The 23440-nt window shown below is 49.9% G+C and overlaps 1 protein-coding gene across 2 annotated transcripts in view; it reads right to left on the bottom strand.

Annotated features, from left to right (window-relative positions):
- Nucleotides 1-7319: 7319 nt before the first annotated feature.
- Nucleotides 7320-23440, bottom strand: part of ROR2 (receptor tyrosine kinase like orphan receptor 2) — a 224481-nt gene continuing 208360 nt past the window's right edge. Inside the window, exons 5-9 of one of the 2 annotated variants that reach the window (XM_003279519.4) lie at nt 22084-22211; nt 17851-18165; nt 15629-15874; nt 11265-11467; nt 7320-9828 (exon numbers count right to left, since the gene is read on the bottom strand). In XM_003279519.4, coding sequence (XP_003279567.2) covers nt 8383-9828; nt 11265-11467; nt 15629-15874; nt 17851-18165; nt 22084-22211 — 2338 coding nt within the window. In that variant the 3' untranslated portion in view covers nt 7320-8382. Of the gene's footprint in view, nt 9829-11171; nt 11468-15628; nt 15875-17850; nt 18166-22083; nt 22212-23440 lie in introns of those variants that run through there. The other variant, XM_030805855.1, reaches the window with a different exon arrangement.

Genomic DNA, 23440 nt, shown 5'->3' with positions numbered 1-23440 from the left:
CCGCTGGAAATCACAAGCTGCGGAGGAACGCAGGTACCAGATGTCCTGGTGTGCCCACAATGGAGGCGGCAGGCTTTCGCCCTTTATCTAATGCTATGAGCATGGGCCTCATCAGCTGCCACAGCTGCACTCTGGCTGAGGCATCACTCAGCAAATACTGCTTTCTCAGGAAGATCTATTCTGGTTTTTTTTTTTTTTTTTTTTTTTTTTTACAGTATTTCCTGTTTAATAACCTGCCTCCAGAGAGTAGGGATGGTGTTCCCCAGCTTGTTTCACCACTGAACCCAGCCTGTGCCCAAAAAGCATTTGTCGAATGGCTGTATGGACAAATACATAAATGAAGGGCATTTGGTGAGAATTCATAAACTATTCATAGAACTTTCTCTGTGACTGCAATCCTTTCATCTAAGTAATATTTTCTTCAGATATTCTTAAAAGTACATGGCTCTCATTCCGCACCCACTGAGATGGCTATATATACGGTACATAAGGCAGATAATAACCAGTGATGATGAGTATGTGAAGAAACTAGAGGCCTCATTCATTGCTGGTGGGAAGGTGAAATGGTGCAGCCACTATGGAAAATAGTTTGGAAGTTTCTTAAAAAGATAACAAATGCCGGGTGTGGTGGCCATGTCTGTAATCCCAGCAATTTGGGAGGCAGAGGTGGGAGAATTCCTTGAGCTTAGCAATTTGAGACGAACCTGGGCAACATGGTGAAATCCTGTCTCTACAAAAAAAAAAAAAAAAAAATTAGCCGGGCATGGTGGCATGGGCCTGTAGTGCCAGCTACTCAGGAGGCTGAAGCAGGAAGATCCCTTGAGCACAGGAAGTTGAGGGTGCAGAGAGCTGTGTTTGCACCACTGCACTCCGGCATGGGTGAGAGAGTGAGACTCTGTATCAAATACAAAAATCAATGATTTACTATATGACTCAGCGATTTCACTCCTAGAAATCTACCCAAGAGAAGTGAAAACATATGTCCACACATGAATGTATGCAAATGTTCACAGGAACATTATTCACAATAGCCCCAAACCAGAAAAATTCAAATGTCCATGGATGGATGAATGGATGAACAGTGTGGTATATCTTTACAATGGAATACTATGCAGCAAAAAAAAGGACTTTTTTTTTTGAGATGGAGTCTCGCTTTGTACACCATGGATGAAATTTGAAAACTTTCTGCTCAGTGAAAGAAGCCAGAAGCAAATACCACATATTCTATGGTTCCATTAATATGAAATGTCCAGAAAAGGCAAATCCACAGAGACAGGAAGCAGAACAGGTTGCCTGGGTCTGACAAGCATGAGGGACCCTTGTAGGATAATGGAAATGCTCTGAAATTAGACTGGGCTGCACACTCTGCGAATGGACTAAAAATCACTGAATTAACACCTAGAATGAGTGAATTTTATGCAAGTAAATTATTGAGAGGTGAAGCCAGCTGGACTTCCTGAGTTGCATGGGGACTTGGAGAACTTTTCTGTCTTACAAGAGAATTGTAACATGCACCAATCAGCGCTCTGTAAAAACGCACCAATCAGTGCTCTGTACCTCGCAAGGGGATTGTAAAATGATGCACCAATCAGCACTCTAGCTAGCAAGAAGATTGTAAAATGCACCAATCAGGGCTCTGTAAAACGCACCAATCAGCGCTGTGTGAAATGCACCAATCAGTGCTCTGTAAAATGCACCAATCGGCAGGATTCTAAAAGTAGCCAATCGTTGGGGGGAGGACTGAAAAAAGGGCAATCTGATAGGACAGAAACAGAACATGAGAGGGGACAAATAAGGGAGTAAAAGCTGGTCACCCCATAGCCAGCAGCGGCAACCCGCTGGGGTCCCCTTCTACACTGTGGAAGCTTTGTTGTTTGTTCACAATAAACCTTGCCGCTGCTCACTCTTTGGGTCCGTACCATCTTTAAGAGCTGGAAAAACTCACCGCGAAAGTTCGTGGCTTCATCCTTGAAGTCAGCAAGACCACGAACCCACCGGCAGGAACCAAGTCCAGACACATTATACCGCAACAAAGCTGTTAAAATATGAAGTGGGGACTCAGTCTTCTGTAACACAACCAGTGGGCACTAACTGAGCCCAAGATTTCTACCTGAAGGGACCAGAAGAGCCTGCCATGGGGCCTGGAACTCATTGTTAAAAAATGCTGTGGGTCTCCCAGGGTAAGAAGTGTGAGGTCGCAGCACATAAGAAAAGTCAAACAAGGCAACAGCCAGACTTCAAGAGCACCGCTGATCCGTGCACCCATCTGTTCCCACCGTGTCAGTCCATCGGACACTGGCCCGTGTTAGTTCCGTGCTGTTGCTGCAGTATCCCTTTGCATTATTTATGGGAAAAGCTTTGCCAAGCAAGTTGAGAATAGAAATAATAGAAGCAGGAGGATGTTTCGGGAACACTAATAATATTCCAGGCAATCCGCATGTTAGTCTTTGGCTCCTGTAGCCTAATTTGAATTATTTTGTGTATCTGAAAGTAACGGTGAATTTTCTGAACAAAATGCTATGGTTCCACATTCTTATTAGTTTACACTGGCTTTCCCCCAAAAGAGGTGGCTTTAGTGCAGTTTTCCTGTAAAGACACCACCGTGGTGAGGAGACAATCAAAATGCAGTTAAAAAAAGAAGAGACAAAAAGATGGTTTTTTCAAAACTAGGAAAAGAAAAGCCATATTAGACAGCTAGTGAAATGTAGAAAAATGCTTGTGCGGATAAGTCAATAAGGATGGAAAGGCGGCCTTGTCAGATACCGTACAGGAGCAGGCAGTGCCATGGAGAGAACACAGAGCTGGCACCAATGGGCAGGAGGAGCTGCAGAAGCCACTGCCTCCCTGCCTCCTGGATTCCCTCCACCTGTCTGGACCCCTCTCCCTTCCCAGACACAGCCTCCACTTTGACTCATCAAGTATCGTTCACGTAGGCACCCCAGTCCATCTGGAGTTAGCCCCTGGTGGACTGCAGCAATGAAAGGGCAGGGTCGGGACATCTTGCGGGGAGTGATAGTTGCCCTGTGGGTGGAGGTTGTTGCTGCCGTCCTGCGGGGGTTGTAGCTGCCATCCTGGGGGGCTTGTAGCTGCCATCCTGGGGGGAATGTAGCTGCCATCCTGGGGGGGGGATGTAGCTGCCATCCTGGCTGGGTTGTAGTTGCCATCCTGGGTGAGTTGTAGCTGCCACCCTGGGGGGGGTGTTGTAGCTGCCATCCTGGTGGGGGTTGTAGCTACCATCTGGGGGGTTATAGCTGCCATCCTGGGGGGTTATAGATGCCATCCTGGGGCGGTTATAGCTGCCATCCTTGGGGGGTTGTAGCTGCTGTCCTGTGGGAGTTGTAGCTGCCCTGCTGGGGGACTTGTAGCTGCCATCCTCAAGGGGGTTGTAGCTGCCGTTCTGGGGGGATTGTAGCTGCCATCCTGGGGTGGTTTATAGCTGCCATCCTGGGAGGGTTGTAGCTGCCATCCTGGGAGAGGTTATAGCTGCCATCCTGGGGAGGTTATAGCTGCCATCCTGGGATAGGTTATAGCTGCCATCCTGGGGAGGTTGTAGCTGCCATCCTGGGGAGGTTGTAGCTGCCATCCTGGGGAGGTTGTAACTGCCATCCTGGGGGGGTTGTAGCTGCCTGGGAGGGGTTAAAGTTGCCATCCTGTGGTGGGCTGTAGCTGCCATCCGGGGTGTGGGGTGGGGCTTGTAGCTGCCATCCTAGAGGGGTGTGACAGTTGGCTTCTGAAGTTCCAGAGATATAGTCCCTTTCTTCTGGTGCCTCCCCTGGGTACTTGCAGATGCCCAAGGGCCTTCCAATGCCCAGTGGATGGTTCGATACACCTCTCTGCCTCTGGGCAACATTTTCACTAAAAAGCTGACGGAGAAGGAGCATGAACAGGACAAATTAGTGTAAAAAAGAATGAGCTTAAGATGCCAACTTGCCCTGTCTTTCTAAAAGCCTGCATGAGAGCTGAGCCATGTGTCCCCAGGCCCTTCGTGGGCAGCTGCCCTGGGCGGAGATGTGAACAGCATTCCAGGGCTGGGGAAGCCAGCACTCTCAGGTGTCTTGGTGGCTGGGTGCACTGGCCGAGCCCCACAGAGGGCACTGTGGCACTGATGACTGGCAGCTCATTTCCCAGTAAAGCCACTCTGGGGATGTCTCCAGCAGACACACTCGCAGACTCCACAGTGGCAGTGAGCAATGGGTTCAACCAAGTTCCCTCCACCCCTACCACAGAATACTAATGAACCAGAGCTCCCTACCACTAACAAGCTGAGGTCACCAAAACACACTGTCCAGTGAAAAGAGCAAGGCAGAAAACAAGTTGTAGAGAAGGTTACCATTTGTGTAAAAAAGTCAAAGGAAGAACTAGAAGAACATACGTGTATACTGACTTACGTATGTATAAAGGAACTCTGGGAAGATCCCTCAGAAACAGGTAACAGCAGTTACTTGTAGGGGGAGGGTGGAGGGAAATCTGGGCAAATGAGGGATGGAACTTCCCTTGGTATCTTTAAACTATGGGACTACATCAGCTACTCAATAATTAATAAGTTAAATGAAAAAGGAACGCGACACTGTAAAGACAACAAGGCTATGTCCTTCTTTGCAGCTGGTATCAGGTAAACCTACACCCAGGCCTTCTCACCCTAAATAGAGCATTACTCTTTTATTTCAAGAGCCAATTATTGGGCACCCACTTAGAGCCAGGCCAAGAAATACTTGCAATCTCTACTACTTTGGGGAATGACGAAAGTGTGCGGGGTGGGAGAAGAATTGATCTCAGGAAGTTCATGTGGACTGGCTGTGGCAAGGAGAGGGTCAGAGATCTCACTTTGAAGCACACTGACTTTGACACAACACCCTTTTCAAAGTTCATCTCAAAAAGGATTTTAGATGTTCCCGTAGGAAACACATAAAACCAATGCCTGTGCAAGATTTGTTTCAAACATCAGATCACAAACTGTCCAAAAATAGCGATCAGTGTGGAATTGTGAGGTCAAACTAAACCTGAATTGAGTGTTTAAACAGTGTTTCCTTGTTGGGAGAACCAAGGGATTTTCCTGAGTCAGTTGGAAGCTCTTGTATACTGGAGTAGTTAGTCACCCACCCTAAATCAGTAGAGAAAAATGTATCCAGTGCTCTGACAGACTGTTGCAACAATGATGATCAAAAAATACAAGGAGTGCAAAGGCATTTGTGAGTTCATATGGCTGGATTAAAAATCATGTTTAAGTGACTTAATAGCTGTGAAAACTTCCCTGTTGTGTGGGTATGAACAAGGACAGGCACGTTACTAGTGATTTACCTGAATCATGCATCTCAGCTCTAGAATCAATTGTTCTGGAACATCCCAACTAAGTCGCTATTATTCAATTGCAGGAACTTTAAACACTCAGTAATCTTATGATGCATCAAGGTTTTACAATCAAAATGATGGTAACACACAGAAATGTTCAAAATCCCCCAAGCCAAAATCTCCCCCACTCTGTAAAAATAAACCTCCCAGCGTTTTTCTGCAGAATCCCTGCCACTGGAGCTCTGTGGCACTGTCAGTGGCCTAGAGGTTAATTCCGGCAGGGCAGGGTGATGGTCAACTGACTGCTTGTGGAGAAAGCAGCCACAGGGGGCTGGGCTATTTCCCATTTTTCACTCTCACGTCTCAATAGAACAGTTAAGCCATCAGGTGTACCAAATTCGAGATAAAAGTAAGTTCCTCTTTCAGCTCAGTGGAAATGAGAAGTAACTCCATTTCACCGCAAGCTTCTTTACTATTCAATCCAGACCGCACTGACCGGGAGAGGTGCTCCGAATCCTTACTCTAATCACATTTCTTCCTTCTGCTGAGAAGGGTCCATCCTGACATTTTAGGATGCACATTAGAACTGTGTTTATTTGTGTGTAGGTGAATCTATCTGTGAGCAGCGCTATGCAGAAGCCAGGGGAGGACAGTGATGGGGTCAGGACATGATCCCCCAAAACATGGCACCTGGCATTTGAGGAAGCCACAAAATCAGGAAGGTCTCTCTGACCTCCCGCCCTTCTCCTCCCAGACGAGCCATAAAACCCTCATTCCAGAGGTGCCCTCCCTCTACCCAGAGGAAGGGAAACTCCTTATCTCTGAAAATACAGGGACAAAGAAAAGAATCTGAACAAACAAGCCTGCAAACAAGCCCCCACCCGGCCCCACCCCGGTCTATTGCCATTGGTCACATCCCTTTGTCCAATCACACTTCTGCGTGCCTGTCCACTCCACCAAAGTTAGTATGGAAATACACAGGCTTCCCTGCTTCTTTGGGTCGCTTGAGGCTTTTCTCTTGTTAAGCTGTCTTTTGTTATAGGGGCCTCAGCCATGAGCTTTGCAGTGGGTTAGAAAAAGATGTTACCACGGTGGCTCATACCTGTAATCCCAGCACTTTGGGAGGCCGAGGCGGGTGGATCACGAGGTCAGGAGATCGAGACCATCCTGGCCAACATGGTGAAACCTCGTCTCTACTAAAAATACAAAAATTAGCTGGGCGTGGTGGCGCATGGCAGTAGTCCCAGCTACTCAGGAGGCTGAGGCAGGAGAATCACTTGAACCTGGGAGGTGGAGGTTGCAGTGAGCTAAGATCATGCCACTGCACTCCAGCCTGGCGACTGAGCAAGACTCTGTCTTAAAAAAAAGAAAAAGAAAAAGAAAAAGAAAAGAAAAAGATATCTCCCCTATGACAAGATAAGGTTCAGGTGGACATGGTCAGTTTGATGACCTACTATGTGGGATCTACTCCAAGTGAGGGAACTTGCTACACCTGAGTCTCTGCGTAATCTCTCCCCACACCAGTTATACTGGAAGCTCTGAAGCCACTGCTCCCCAAGTGACCCTGTAACAGCTGTGCTCTGACCCAGGTGTACCTTGGACCAGCCAACTGCACCACAGATGGAGCAGGGGGTGCAGGCAGCCTGTGAAAGAGGCCCATTCTCTTTCACCCCCTCCCTTGAACTCAGCCCTGCTGCCCCAGGGCCCCCAGAAGTGCCAGGCTCCAGGTTTAAAAGTGTCAGGGGCTCTGGGACCTCAGGAGGGGATGAGTTTAAAACCAAAGACCATCTTTCACACCATCTGCAATTAACTAATCTGCATTTGAGACCTTAACAGAGAGAAGCCATGGAGCTAGTTCCATCATTTATCTGCCAAGGGATATCCCCATTAGCATGGGGCTCCTGGCTCAGGGCAAACCTCCCAAACCCACAGAAAGGGCTCAGCCCAAATCATCACCATTCGGCATCTCCGTCATCCAGCATTGCTTCACGCTACCTCGCATCCTTACAGCCTGCAAGAGAGCCAACCAAATGCTTCGTTTCACTTTATTGGATACACGAGGTGTGGGATTTACAAATAGGACCAACAATGTGTGTGGGGCACAAACGGCTGCCTGTGGGTCTGTGTGTAACAGGGGCTCTAAAATGAACGCACCTCATGTGCACGTGGTACAGAGACAAGCAAACCAAGGCCAACTGGATCCCAACGTGGGTAACGTAAACAGTTAAATTACTAAAGTCATGATCTTAAGACCAAAATACTTCAATGAAAATGGCATATTAAAAACATATAAATTACATTTAAGGTCTGTACATGATTCTTAACAAAAATAACAATACTGTGTTCTGTACAATATTGCTTCCTCTGAACATTCCAAAACCAAGAAACACTTTCCCTTGAATTCCCAAAAAGTGGGCAAAATACACATGCAGTATAATTAAAACCATTTCACCAAATACAAAGCTGTCAGTTTCTTTGAAGGCACACATTTTGTTGTATCTCAGTCAGGAACTCCCATTTCAGGAGCCCCTTTTCTTCCGACCCCAACAGGCAGCAGAGGGCAGCCTCTGTTCCAGCGAATCTTTGGCTGCTAAAGGGAGAATATTCTCAGCAGGGAGGCAGCAGAAATGGAGCCCCTTCATCCTCAAACCAACAGACCAGACCGGTTGTCGGGAACCTCAAGACCCTAGGTGCCTCCTCGCTGCCTTTTGCAGGCCCTTATTCCCAACATTTCGAAATATTCCCTCCATATATGACATGGAGTGAAGTTGCCACCTATTTTCTTGAAAGGCATTTGCTGCTCACTACCAGTCTACCACCAGAATCAATATAGGCAGCCCTGGGGGTGACCATGTGTCCTGCTCCCCAGGATGCCATGCTGCCAAGCCCCCTGCCTGGCTCAGGTGCTCCTAGGCAAGGCAGCTGTGTCAGAGGACAGAGAGGAGCAGGGCTCCAGCTCACCCAGTCTGCAAACAAGCCCACTGGCCGGCGGGCCCTCATGATTGCTAGGTATGGTGTCTTCTCAAAGGCGACTGAGGTCCCTGTGGGGTCTCGGCGGGGCTTCCGTCCCCGAACCCTGGGCCCTGGTGCCACTCAAGCTTCCAGCTGGACTTGGGCCTCGTCCACCTGCAGAGTGTCACAGTCCCCCAGCAGCTCAGTCTCTGGGACAGAGCCTTCCTCCTCCTCCTCTGCTTCCTGCACAGGGCTCTGGGCCCCGTCTTCTGGGGTGTTCTGTGCATCCTCGGCGCCCTCTGAAAGCAGAGCTGCCCTGTCTGCCACAGATGTGTTGGAGGGGGCCGTGGTGACATAGCCTGTGCTGGTGGAGCCGCTGCCGCTGTGGTGTGAGCTGGGCTTGGGGACCATCTGAGGAGGCACCTGCTGCGGGGCCATCTGCATTGGGATCTGCACAGGGTAGAAGTTGGGCAGGTAGGCCCCATAGGCTGGAACCGGCTGGTAGCCGTTGACGGGGATGTACAGCTGCGGTGGGGGCACCATGGGTCTGATCTGGCCCTTCACGGGGATGAACTGGGGCTGGGGGAAGGGCGGGGCCTTCTGCTTGGGCCCCACGTAGCGGGCGTTGCTCACATTGCTCACTGGGCTGGTGCTCAGGGAGCTGGTCTGCGTGGTGTTGCTGGCCCCCGAGGTCTGCGCCGAGCTGTTGTAGTTGGAAAGGTTGCCCCAGGCTCGGAGCCGGCTGTGGATGTCCTTGAAGCGGGGCCGCCGGCTGGGGAACTCGTTCCAGCACTCGATCATGAGGGCATACACCCAGGCAGGACAGTCATCGGGGCAAGGCAGCACCTGCCGGTTCCGGATCATCTCCACCACGTCCTGGTTGGAGTACCCGCAGTAGGGCTGCAGGCCGTAGCTGAAGACCTCCCACAGGACCACACCGTAGGACCAGATGTCCGAGTCGATGGAGAACTTGCCGTACATGATGGCCTCCGGGGCCATCCAGCGGATGGGCAGCAGCGAGTTCCCCAGCAGCTTATAGTAATCGGCGGCGTACACCTCTCGGAAGAGGCCCAAGTCTGAGATCTTCACGTTCAGCTTGTCGTACACCAGCACGTTGCGGGTGGCCAGGTCCTTGTGAACCACGTGGTGGCTGGATAGGTACTCCATCCCCGCCGCGATCTGTGCCACGAGGTGCACGAAGTCGGGGGGCTCCAGGGCGGACTTCACCGTGCGGTCGTCGTCGGTGCTGCCCACGTCCGAGTGCGGCGAGCGCATGACCAGGAATTCGTGGAGGTCGCCATGCGAACAGTAGCTGAAGATCATGCTCAGGGGCTGGTCCTTGGTCACCACGCCCAGCAGGCAGACGATGTTGGGGTGTTGCAGCCGTGCTCGCAGCATAGCCTCGTGCCGGAACTCCTCCCGCAGGGACCCCTCTGCTTTGTCCTTCAGTGTTTTGATGGCCACGGCCTGGGTCTGCTCCCCTGGGGCAGGGCCGAACAGGTGGCCTTTGTAGACTTTCCCAAACCGGTCCTCTCCCAGCTCCTCCATGAACCTCACTGCAGACAGGCTGATCTCTTTGAGTTTGGCCTGTCAAGAAGAAAAGCCCCACGTGAAACATCACTTGTCACTGCAGCCCTGGAGGAAGGTGCAGAGCAGCTGGGAGGAGTGGAGTCCCCGTGCGGCCACGACTAAGGGGGCCTTGCAGTTGACCCGCTGGTTTTGCCCACCCAGCCTTGGCCTGCTCACCCACAGCTCTCTGGTTAACCTTAAATAAGGCTCTGATGCCAAAGTTGCTTCCCGTCTGCAATCTTCAGCAGATCCCAACCAGGCTACAAATAAGGTCCCTCCAAAATCCAGCTGGGACACACTGCAGACTTCCTTCCCACTTGTGCATGTATGGACACACACACACCCTACAGCCAGGCCCAGGCACCAGCTGTCCCGGGGCTTCCCCGGACACACCCCGCCAGGTCGCCTCCAACCCCCATGTGTGCCAACACATCACGTGAGATGAGATGTCTTTTTCTCATGGACCCCACAAAGGCTTTCCCACGACATTTTTGTCTTGGCAATTTTGTCACTTATAAGAGTCCAGGCCAGTTGTTCTACAGAGGTTCCCTCAATGGGCCTGTCTATGGGCCTCTTGACTAGGGTCTCCGTTAAACATGTTCCTGGAAGGAGTACTCCACACGTGATAGGAGCCCTGAGAACCCTGCATCTCTCTCGGCCTCTATGGCACCAGCTCCTCCTGTGTGGCCAGCCCTCATCCTCCCCGGAGGTTCCTGGGCCTCTGTGCAAGCCCGGGAGCTCTGTGCCCTCCTCGCTGGCCAGCCCCTGCCCACAGCAAACCCTCACTGACTCTGGGGCTGAAGAGCCAAGTGCATCAGCTCCCTCCTGGCCACCTTGAAGAGCCCCTGCAAAGCTGGCTGAGAATGATGTTCCCTACGGCTTGCAATGAGTTTGAACGCCCTTTTACAACACAACCTGGAGAGGCTGCAGCACATGTTCTCATCTGTTGTATTTCAGTGCCCCACCCCCATCTAAGGCTGCTCTGGGATGAGGGGTGGCTTTTTAATGGTAGCCTGTCCGCCTACTCCCATTTAAGAGCTATTCTTCTATCCTTCCCTGTAAACAAAACAAAGCAAAACCAACCCAACCCAACCCAAAAGTGACAAGAAAAATTATGGGGGGCATTGGAGCCCTCTTGTTCTTGTGTGTCTTCTGGGCAGAGCTGAGGCACCTGGACAGTGAGGACACTCCCTGGGGCCCACAGGGGCAGCACAGTCCAGGCAGAGGGAGGCCCATGGACTCTGGGGCAGTGAATTCCCAACACGCCTGCCATTTATTTTCTAAAGCACACGTGTCCTGATCTAGTTTACAGGAAAAAATTGCAAAATGAAGCAGAGTTTAAAATAATTACGTGTTACGTATCAAGTAAATTAAGACATTTAATGTCGGGGGAAACAACCCCTGAGGATTAAACCTTGAAGAGCCACCCGGGTAGAATATGTACACACAGAGACCTGTTTGTGCTGGTTAATGAGGGGCATTTCCATGTCTTGGCTGGGCGAGGCCATCAGCTGTCGCCGCTGCGGTGTGGACGCAGATGCCTTCTGCTTATTCCGGCACATGCAAACCAAGAAGAAAAGGCAAGCGATGACCAGTGGAATTGTGATGCTGGGGACCAAGATGTACAGAATCCCCATCTTGCTGCTGTCTCGGGGACCTGTGAACAATAAGACTTTCGTGATTCTTCAGAAAACATCCCTTTTCAACTCTAAGTTCTCTACCAACCCACTCTCCGCCTCCAGCCAAAATCTTCATGTGCACATGTGTCATAACCTAAGTTACACAACAGGGTTAAAGGGCACACCGCACCTTAAAAAACGTGATGCACCAAAAAATGCACACCCGGCTGCATCCTGGGAAAACAAAACCCAAAACTGCCCAACCTGGAAACAAGTGGGAATACGCAGAGTAAAAAGTAAATGAATTCTAATGATCTTAATATTAATAACGACCACATCCGCTTTCTGTTCCTGATGTTTGAATACCATCAGAGATAGGTGCTCTGCCCAATTGCACTTTTATCAAGGTCTCCCCAGCTACTGACAAGTTCATGAAATTCACTGGAGACCCTCGTCCAAGGTGAGTGAAACTTGGTACTGGGATTAGACACGGTCCTTTTCCTCATTCAACATTTTAATGTTTTCTTCACATTTTTAACTCATGGTGACAGATTCTTTTAGGATAACAAACATGCACTAGATTTAAAAGAGCACTGGTAGTCCATGCACTTGACCCAATACAATATGCAACAGGGGCACAAGAATTCTTGGAAAGCACGGAGTACCAAGAGTCAAGGCCACCAGCTACCTTTCCTGCATTTTTTTTTTTTTTTTTTAAATCACAGGGAAAAGTAACTCTTTGTCTCCCTCTACAGGATTTACAGAAAGGTACAGAAGGCACACCAGGCAGGCTGAGGTGACCTCAGACTCTGAGCAGGCCTCCAGGCAGGGCTGGCTCCTCCCAGGCTTCGTGGCCCCCAAGCACCCCACACATCAAAGCAATTGAATGTAAGACAAAGTGGTGCCGTTTCAGGACGCTGACCCTAAGCCTGGTGGAAGGTAAGTTCTCTAGAGAGCCACTTTCCCACATCCCCGGGAAACCACGGTGTTCTGTTTTCTCCTTAACCCTGCAAATAACTGTATCAGACTTAGAAGGCCCCATGGCCAGGGGGCAAAGCGCTCCTCATCTGGAAGCAAACAAGTGATTTCTGGTCAGTGTGAGGCCTAAAAAGAGCTAACTCAGTTCTAAAAGTGAACATGCTGTTGCCACCTTAGGAAAAAAGCACCTTGTCCCAAACCCAGCCTTGCCCCACCCCTGCTCCCCCAAATAAGATGAAATCAAGTAAAACCACAAACAAAACTTTCTTCTGGCCCCACCTAGCAGCTTCTCCTCTGAAAGGGTTCCGAGGCAGGTGTCCCAGAAATCTTCGGGGCACTGGGGATGCCGATTCATTCTTTCTTACTAGGGTTTCGTTCATTTTTCATATTAAGGTTAGCAGGAGAGTCCAGGCCACTCTTACGCCAAGACCAGAGGTGTGAGCTCACACTGACACCATCACCTACTTTTATTATCTACTTAACATTACCAACATGACTCATGCTTACTGGGAAAAACTGTAGTATTACAGAAATGTGGCCTTTCAAAAGATAATATTTCTAACAGTCCTCTTCCCAAAGGCTATAAATGGTTAAGTTTCGTGTTCTCCTAACTTTATGTATATTTTAGGTTGAACCACATGGAACAACCAATATTCAACTATCCTGACATATAGACACAGTAGTTTTATAAGGTTTTCTTAATTCGAATGTTGAATGAACTTTATTTTATTTGTTTTTGAGACAGAGTGTTTATTTATTTACTTTTGAGGCGGAGTCTCGCTCTATCTCCTAGGCTGGAGGGCAGTGGTGGGATCTCAGCTCACTGCAACCTCTGCCCCCTGGGTTCAGGTGATTCTCCTGCCTCAGCCTCCCAACTAGCTGGGATTACAGGCGCCCGCCACCATGCCTGGCTAATTTTTGTATGTTTAGTAGAGACAGGGTTTTGCACTGTTGGCCAGCCTGGTCTTGAACTCCTGACCTCAGGTGATCCGCCTGGCTTGGCCTCCCAAAGTGCTGGGATTACAGGCGTGAGCCACCACTCCCAGCCTAAATGAACTTGATTTTAAATAGAATTGTGTCATCCATATTTTCCTGCTCCTGGTTTTTTGGCAAAATAAAATCTCTTGGACAGCAGCTCATGTTGGAGCAGATAGAGATGCGTGTTCTCCCACAGCTGCATGCCACTCCACAGCACCGGCGTCTCCAACTGCCCCATCCAGCCCTACTGATAAACAGTCTGTTTTGTGTTTAGCTCTCACAAGTGATTCTGCAATAAATATCCTTCCATTTATGCCCTGTAAGTACAAACATGCAATACAAGATTCTAAGAATTGACTGGTCCAAAATCATACATTTTTTTCATGTTTTGATTTCTTTTTAATTACAAAAGTAATTCCTACTCACTGTAAAAAAAAAAAAAAAAGTCTTATATTTGAATACTTTTGTAGGTCTGGGGAAATCACTGCTAAAAGTTTGATATCCATCTTTCCAAAACCTCGTAAAAGTCAGGAGTCTGTGTGTGCTCACACACAGACTCCCACTCCTTTTCTTTTTGCCAGAAACAAAACAATAAGCAAAAAAGCACCTCTAACACAGCTCTGTCCTACAACCTGCTTTTGTTCCTTACAGGGCACAGGGCCATCCTTCATTGCAGGAAACCTTTAAGGTCTGGAGTGCTCCAGAGTGCCTAGACTGCAATTTGAATGACTGATAATTTCATTCTTAAGATTTGTTCTCCCATAATGAACACATTCTTGAAGATTTGTGTCTGATCTGCTCAGCCAGAGGCAATGCCAAATCTGGAGCTGCTGAATCACACATCAGGAAGGTCATTAGTGCCAGTGTTTACTTCCTGCACTTTGGGGTAGAGACACGCAGGCCTGCGCCCCAAGAGGAGGTCTCCAGGTGCATGGTGAACCCAGCCCTGCTTCACCAGCTGCTCTCTCTTTATCCGCGGGTGCCCACTCATTCACTAACTGCTGCTTGCAGCTCCTAGCCCAGCCTCGGTTACCCTGCTGCCTGGAACTGGTGAACCGGGCACGACTAAGACAGAGGTGAGAACTGTCGAAGCTGTCAACCATCAACTACATGCGCTTCCATATTCATGACATTACAGACACAGTTGCAAGGAATGAGGACAAGCAATGAATTCCATTTTCGCCTCACTCCACCAAACCTAAATGTAAAATCTGAGAAGCAGTGAAAAGCTCAAAAGCTGGTGGGTGGGAGGGAAATATTTTTACGAATATTAGGAAATACTGAGCAATAATGGTGTTTTTTGTTTTTGAGAAAAGGTCTTGTTTTGTTGCCCAGACTGGAGTGTAGTGGCACCATCATGGCTCACTGCAGCCTTGAACTACTGGGCTCAAGCAATCCTCCCACCTCCACCACCCAAGTAGGCATGCCACCACGCCTGGGCAATTTTTGTATTTTTTGTAGAGACGGGTTTTTGCCATGTTGCTCAGGCTGGTTTCAAACTCCTGGGTTCAAGAGATCCACCCATCTTGGCCTCCCAAAGTACTGGGATTACAGGTTGTGAGCCACCGCACTGGGAGATAATGTTAATGGAGAAACAAAATGTCAAAGTGAATATCCCAGGACCATCCATACATGGGAAAAGGGCTGATGGAAGGGGGTGGGCCAAAATGCAAACAAGTCACTACTGGGTGGTAACATTAGGGGTGATCTGCACATTACTCTGCAGAATTTTCTATATTTTAAAATTTCTTGTAATGGTCAGATGTTACTTTTATAACAACCAATAACTTGTGTTATTTATTTATTTATTTATTTATTTATTTATTTTTGAGACAGGGTCTCACTCTGTTGCCCATGCTGGAGTGCAGTGTCACAATCTTGGCTCACTGCAACCTCTGCTTCCCAGGCTCAAGTGATTCTCCTGCCTCTGTCTCTTGAGTAGCTGGGATTATAGGCATATGCCACCGCACCTGGCTAATTTTTGTATTTTTATGGGGTTTCACCATGTTGACCAGGCTGGTCTTGAACTCCTGACCTCAAGTGATCTGCCCACCTCGGCCTCCCAAAGTGCTGGGATTACAGGCATCAGCCACTGCGCTTGGCCCAACAGCGTTATTTAAAATGGTCACTGTGGTAAGATCAGTGTACAGAGGCACACCCCAACCCAGGTCAGGACAGAACGCCCTCATCACAAGGTTCACTCAACAATCAACACATTAAAAAAAGAGAGAGAGAATACATACTACACGAGGGTACGTCACACAGTTCCATGCGTACGTTTTTATTCTGCGTAAAGCACCAGGGGCCCTCCATCTGGCCTCCGGGGTTCCGGCAGTAGGCATGCCCCCCTCCAAGCTCAGGGAAGTCTGCGCTGGACAGGTGGTGGCTGTGGGGGTGCTGCAGGGCCCATGGCTGGCACTGGTGGCCTGACTTGGTGGTGCTTGCCGTTCCTCTGTAATCCATGCCTGAGCCGTTATAGCACTGATGGTCTGAACAAGGAAAACACGTTAGGAAAACCTCCGGGGTACAACAAAACCATTCTGCCTACACATGCCCAAACTAGAATTTCCAAAAGATCCAAGGATTTTACATAACTTACCAGAAAAGAGGCATTAAAAGTAATGGCTTAATGAAGTCCCAAGTCCACAAATTAAATGCAGGGCACATCAGGGATAGATATGGGGAAGGAAACTTGTTTGAAGTTATTCCACAGCCCCAAAACCATCTCTTGGGACCCACGAGGCACCTGCACACCACCCCACCAGAATGCGGATGTCTCCCCAGCCTCAGGATCAACTTGCTCTACGAAGAAAGCCAACCGTGCAGGCAAGAAGGGCCTGGCCCCTCCATCTCAGGACACCCTGCTCAGCCATGGGTGACAACAGTGCAGGCCACACCACCTCCATGGAGGCACCCTGGGATTGGGGTGTGCATTTGGTGAACATTTCTGTAGTGTTTACCATGTGTGGGGCGCTGCTCTAAACCCTCCTGGCTGGGGCACCATGACTAACAAGGTGGGTGGATCACTTGAGGTCAGGAGTTCAAGACCAACCTGGCCAACATGGTGAAACCCCGTCTCTGCTAAAAATACAAAAATTAGCCAGGTGTGGTAACGCACGCCTGTAGTCCCAGCTACTCAGGAGGCTGAGGCAGGGGAATCGCTTGAACCTGAGAGGTGGAGGTTGCAGTGAGCCGAGATTACGCCACTGCACTCCAGCCTGGGTGACACAGTGAGACTCTGTCTCAAAAAAACAAAACAAACAAAAAACCACCTTCCTAAATATTGCCTCATTTGACCTTCATTCCAGCCCCACGGGTTAGTTCTGGTGTCATCCCCACGGAATATAAGGATATGAGAGCTTAGTACTTGCCCAGAGTCACAGTGAGGGTCTGAATGCAGGCAGCGGGCCCAGGGACCAGGCCCTGGCTGTCCTGGTAAGGAGTCCTGGCCATTCCTGGACCCCCAGATTAGCCAACGATGCTAAATACAGCCCTGGAGCTGTGGCGGAGGTGGCCCGTTCCCTGGGTCTCACTCCTCAGGGAGGCAGTAACCCTTATGGATGCAGCGATGTGAGCCAATGGTTTTCCTCGGGGACATAAGCAGCGCTCCCTGTCCTGTGTCTGCCATCCTGACTGGCCAGGGCCACCCTGCTGGGGCTCACAACTTGGGGTTTACTAAGCCTCCAGAGGGCAGGGGCTGCTCTGCTGCCAGCAAGAGGGGCAGTGGGGACCATGCTCTTCTTCCTGTGCAGACCCCAAACAGGCCACACCCAGGCTCCGAGCTCAGAACTGTCCCCCTCCGCCATGCTCATCCCTTAGGCCCCACGATGCAGGGACCCGTAGAAAGATGCCTGCAAAGGTACAGGGTGCTTCCCTGTATTTCCTTCCCTAGTGATGCCTGATCATCACAGGTTCTTCTCAGGTGCCCCCCTAGGCCAGTCCTGCAGCATCTCTGTGGGCCTCACATTCGTCCAAGGCTAAGGATCCTACAGGTTTCTGGGGACTGATCCTCCAGGTTTCAGGAGGTTGGGGCAGGAGTTGAGAGTCTGCATTTTCCCCTGGTGCCCGAGTGCGTGCTGACCGTCGGGCAAGTTAGGAAGCTGGCCCTGTCTCCTCTCATGCCCGCAACAGCCATTTCCACAGGAAGTGAGATCGCTCCCATTTCAGAGAAGGGAAATCCCAGGCTCAAGCAGGTGGAGGGACTTCACCTGAGTCCCACAGCTGGACACAGTGCAAACCCAGATGCGAGCCTGGGGCTGAATGGCTCCAAAGCCCCTGATCCGAGGCCCCACCTGCTGCCCTGCTGGAATGGAGGCCTAGGCTGTGGGGCCCTCGGCTGCTAACGGGCTTCTGCGGGGCCCGGGCAGATGGGGCTCCCTGGGCTTCACCAACATCCCCATACACATTTCAAGGGCCCTACACTCCCTGCGCCCGCCAGTCCCGCCCCGGGCCCTCGGGCACTCACAGCGGCCCAGCCTCTCGGCTGGGATGCCAATGCGCATGCAGTTGGCAGCATCTGGGCTCTCGGGCATGGGCAGTGCCTCACACTTGGGCAGCTGAAGCCGCATGAGGATGAGCGGGTTGGAGCGGGCGATGGTGTACTCCTGGCGGCACAGGTCGCTCTCCAGCACCTCGCACTCGTCGCGGCACAGCTCACGCGGCTTGGGTGCCCGGGAGCGCGCGTCGCACAGAGGAAACACGAAGTGGCAGAAGGATGGGATGGCGAACTGTGAGCACTGGTCCGATAGGTGCGTAGAGGTGCCGATCATGGTGAAGGCCGCTGCAGAGCCCGCGAGACTCGCGTTAGCGGTGGACCCACCTCGCGCCCCTGACATTCATCCAGTCCCCACCCCCAGCCCGGCATCCCAGATTGCCCACTCAGCCCCCTGATGCCCCGCCCCGCCCCAGACTCCCCAACCCCGAGCCCCGCACACCACCCTAGAGAGGCTCCCCACCAGCAGGCCAGCCTGCCCATCACCTGCTCTGACTTGCAGCAGACACAGAAAAGTCCCTGGTCCCAGGGCCTCACTTAGAAACATCAGAAGCAGAACAAGACAGAAGGAAAACTCGGCCCCCTAGCTCACTCCGCTAGGTGCTTCTTCCAGGACAAGAGGGTTCAGACTTCAGATGCAAAAGCAGATCCTAAGGAGAGCGCAGGCCAAGCGGTGCAGTACCGAGCCCCAGGCTTCCCAATGTCCCAGCTCTGTCTGGGGAGAAGGCTGTCCCGGAAGAGGGAGTCAGCTCAGCTCCGTGAACTGCAGCTGGAGGAGGCAGTTGGTAAAATGCGGAAAGCCAAGAGGGTGAGAGCAGCAAAGTGGGAGGAGAGCCGCGTTACAACTCTGGAAGGTTCTGTGATAAGGGGGAGCAGAAAAACCCAAAGATCCAGAGCCCCCTTTGGTAGGGCGGTTTGTTTTTTAAGGGCAAGATGTCAGAGGATGTAGTGTGGTGGTGAGAAGATGGGGTGAGTTCAGGAACAAAGTGGGGGCGTTGGGGAGAGATCTGCTGCACCTGGGGTGCATGGCTGGACACTGGTAAGGGTGAAGAAGCTGGCCAAGGCAGGACTCTAAGGAATGCATCAGCCTGCCCTGGGCTCACTATCCCACTTTCACCTGTGAAAGGCTGGCTTACAACAATTGAGCTTGGGGACAGTGGAGGCAGACAGGCCCCTTTGCCTGCACACCCAGCTGAGGCTGTGTCCTCCAGCGTGGGAGAAAACCCAGAAGATGGCATTTAGTCCCTGAGGAGCCCTAGCTCCACCCATGAATGCAGTTCAATCCCATCATTCCAGATTCGGCGATTATTTGGTGATTATACAGAGGGCTGTCAAGAATGCTGGCCTTGACCTCCAGGCAAGGAAAGCGTGTGCATGCTGTGCCAGGTTTGGCCAGCAGGTGGCAGTGCCGCTGTCAGTCATTCCCTGGGAACCCACCCAGGAACGGGATGGGCAGCTGTGTGGGAACAGTCTTGTGCGTGATCACTTTGTGGTATCACTCACGCCTTTCCGGGCCTGTTTCTGTACCTGAGGAGTGATTTGAGACCCCACACTGGGGAATGAGAGTGCACAGAGAGCCTATAAAGTGGCCCTCAGCGTGAATGGGCCCAGGGGTCTGGTAAAAGGCGGCGTCAGTGGGAGGGAGCAGCCGCACTGTCCTGATTGTGTGCAGGCACCACTGTGCTCATCACATCACCTCCCCTCCTCCGGGTTCCTGTGGGCGATATTTAAATGGAGGAACAGAGAGGGCAAGCAGTTACAGTACAGGATGTCTTGGATTTGGAGGGAGAACTGAGGCTTCAACCCTGTTCAATCCCATCATTACGGATTTGGGATTATATGGGCGGCTGTCAAAAATGTAGGTAGCCCTTGACCTCCAGGCAGGGAAAGACTGTCTAAGAACGCCAAAGCTGTCACTTCTCTTGGGCTAATCCATTGATACGATGTCTCTGCTGATCTTTATAGGATTTCTCTTTTTCCTTCTCCTCACCCTGAGAATGCACTGCTTATTTCTGAAAGTGCAATTCTAGGCACAAAGAGATCCAACAACTCACATCCTGTTATCTGTCCACACCCTGAATGTCACACAACACTTTCCAACACAACACTGCACACAACGCAGTCAGTACTATGCTTATTTCAAAACCACAAGTCTGTTGAGAGCAACTTCAAATTTACTGTTTTTGAAAAGCCACCCACCTAGAAAATCTTCATTCTAAACTCTTCTCTAAAAGCTGCTGTAAAACCAGGCTGCTTGGATGCACGCTGATTCCTTAAACAACTCCTGAAGAGATAACTGAGGGACAATCTTGTGCCCTGGATCAGTGCTTGCCAATTAGTGGGTTGTCTAATTAATTCTGAGAGTCTGCAGCTAGGATTTTAAAAGATGATAAGAACAGACTAGAGGATGTCAGAATGCACCGTTCCTAATAAGGGCTCTTTTTTTTTTTTTTTTTTTTTTTTGAGACAGAGTCTCGCTCTGTCGCTGGGGCTGGAGTGCAGTGGCGCAATCTGCAACTTCTACCTCTTGGGTTTAAGTGATTCTTCTGCCTCAGCCTCCCAAGTAGCTGGGATTACAGGCACCCGCCACCACGCCCAGCTAATTTTTTGTGTTTTTAGTAGAGACGGGGTTTCCCCATGTTGGTCAGGCTGGTCTTGAACTCCTGACCTTGTGATTTGCCCGCCTCAGCCTCCCAAAGTGCTAGGATTACAGGCGTGAGCCACCGCGCCTAGCCACTTTTGTCTTTAATGAAGTAAAACCGAAGAGAAAAATCCAAGTGCACCGCTTTTACGAAGGGTGAAAGTTATTCCCTATAACCTATGTCAGTTGTGTGAAATACACGTATGTGTATACTAAGTCATGGCGTAAAGTATATTCTCTATTTTCCACTGTGTGTTTTGGTAAAAACCTTGAGAAGTCCTACTTTAATGGCAAAGAAAGCTTTTGCAGTGAGAGGTAGCCATATTTTCAAAACCATCTCCCGCTGGAACAGGATGGCATCTCCAGGTTCCTCTCTGTCTCATGATGGCTCTTTCACTTTGCACAGGACCCCCTGGCCCTGACCTCAGAGGTCTCTGTACCAGCACATGGGCAGGCAGTCTCTTCTGTGACCGTGAATGTGATGTTCAACTCTCTAGTCTGAGGGTGACCTGAACTTAGAAGGGCTTGTCAGTGACATAAGGTGAGTTTCTGCCTTGGATCCTCATTGTCACCCCTTACCAGGTCAGTGCCCTGTATCCCCTTTGCCCCACCACACTCTCCCAGGAGCGCAGGCATCAGAGATCACCCACTGATTCTAATCTGCAGCAGAGCCTCCCGCTCCCATGGAGGGGATCCAACTAAACTGAGGTGCTGGGGCACCTGCCATCTGCACAGGATGTGTCTTGCTCCTTATGGGGTCTGGAGAGAAAATGTGTACGTGTTTGTGGGGAGAGTAGGGACAGCAGGAGGAGGGCTCTGTAGGACTTTTGTCTAATTAATTTTCTTGCTTTCCAAGGCCTTTCCCCTAAGAAGGACCCTGGACCCCATCAATGTGTTCGAGTTGTATGCTGGGAACTGGGACAGCCAATCAGAGAAGTTAAGTCCTAATGAGACCAAGGATGAGCAGCTGCAGTTCCTAATTGACCTGCCACTTTCTCAGACCCTGAACCAGGTACCCAAAGACGTGGCTTTGTTCTCTGGAAACCCAGGACTGACGAAGTGTGTGTTCACTGCAGCATCCCTACCACTGATGACCCGCGACTCTTTCCCCCAAACAGCTGCAATCAGGCCTGGGTGCCTTTGGACCAAACGTGGCTCAGAGAGGATAGAAGAGTCAGGAAGTACAGAATGAGAAGTCAAGCAGAGTGAGTGGGGGCACTGAGGCTATCTGCACCAGTGTGGCAGGCCCAGGGCAGGAGGCCCTGGCGATGCAGTGAGGACAGTGCTTTGGACCCACACAGTTTGGCTGAGTTAAAAGTGCAGAAGCATATTCCAAGCAACCCACACTTGCTAATTTAAACATACAGGCCAGGAACATTTTTAGGGCAAATCATGTTAGCAATTGCAACTACGTCTAAAAAAGATCTCTGGTTTCTACCACAAATGAGATGGAAGAGGCACCCACTGACCACGCCATTAACTGATGAAACACAGTGGCCACCACCTGTGCGACAGGTGGCTGTGTGCATGCTTATCATCCTGTGAGAAAGGTCTGCAGCTCCTACCTGTGATTCGGTTTTCAATCTCCCCCTGCATCTGGAGCGAGTCCACATAAATGGTCCGGTTGCCAATGAAGCGTGCACAGGCAATTCCCCGGTAAGGCTGGCAGAACCCATCCTCGTGGTAATCATCCCTGGTAAAAAACACACAAAGTCTGTTAGAGCTCTGGGAGGTGCCAGATCCCGCCAATGACTTCTTTTATGATCCAGCATCTTGCGATCCAGCAATTTTGTTACTTGGTATTTATCCAAATAAGTAAAACACATAAGTCACACAAAAACCTATACATAAATGTTTATGGCAGCTTTATTCATAATTGTCAAAACTTGGAAGCAATAAGATGTCTTTCTGTAGGTGAATGGATAAACAAACTGTGGTACATCCAGACACTGGTATTATTTAGTGCTAAAAAAAATGAGCTATCAAACCACAAAAAGACAGAGAGGAAACTTAAATGCATATTACTAGGTGAAATGAGCCAATCTGAAGGCTATATACTGTATGATTCCAACCATATGACATTCTAGAAAGTGCAAAACCATGGACAGCAAAACTATAGAGACTGATTATGGAGAAATGTCAGTGGATGCCAGGGGTTATGAAGGAGGGAGGGATGGATTCCAAGAGACACACTGGGGTTTTAGGGCAGTGAAATATTCTGTATGATACTGTAACGGTGAGCACATGTCACTATACATTGGGCAAAACCCATAGAAGGTAAAGCATAAAGAATAAACCCTAATGTAAACTACCGATTTTAGTTAATAATAATGTATCAATATTGGCTCAGCGGCAATAAATGTATCACATGAATGCAAGACATTAAAATAAGGGAAACTATGAGAAGGAGGGCGGGAAGACTCTGGATTTTCTGTTCAATTTTTCTGTAAACCTAAAACTGTTCTAAAAAATGCCTATTAATTTCAAAAAATTCCACATCTTTAAGGGAGTATGGAACAAGAATGGGAGGACTGGTTAAGGGTGAGGATGGTTCTTGAAGTGAAGGGTACATGGGGATGGGTACGTGTTTGTGTATACGTCCACACACCCAGAACATCAGGCACGTGTTTCACCTTACCCTTGAACTATTTAATACATCAGGGACATTATGGCAATGCCCCTGCAAACTTCCCTTGTTTGCAAACAAGGCTTTTATGATAACGATGACAATGCAGAAGGTAAACAGCAGAAATATTTGAAAAGGAGAAAAGCAATACACAAATGTATTCTCTACTATGTTCAAAGGTGATGGTAGGGACTCCAACAGTTCAAGCCTCAAAGAACTCACAGAATGACATACACGCATGCCTACTCTACACAGAAGTGCGACCTGGCCACTGTTGCATGGACAGCACAGACTGC

Source organism: Nomascus leucogenys, chromosome 1a (genome assembly GCF_006542625.1).
Source record: "Nomascus leucogenys isolate Asia chromosome 1a, Asia_NLE_v1, whole genome shotgun sequence".
NCBI lineage: Eukaryota > Metazoa > Chordata > Mammalia > Primates > Hylobatidae > Nomascus > Nomascus leucogenys.
The sequence above is the reverse complement of the archived record's forward strand: the minus strand, read 5'-3'. Positions and strand labels throughout refer to the sequence as shown.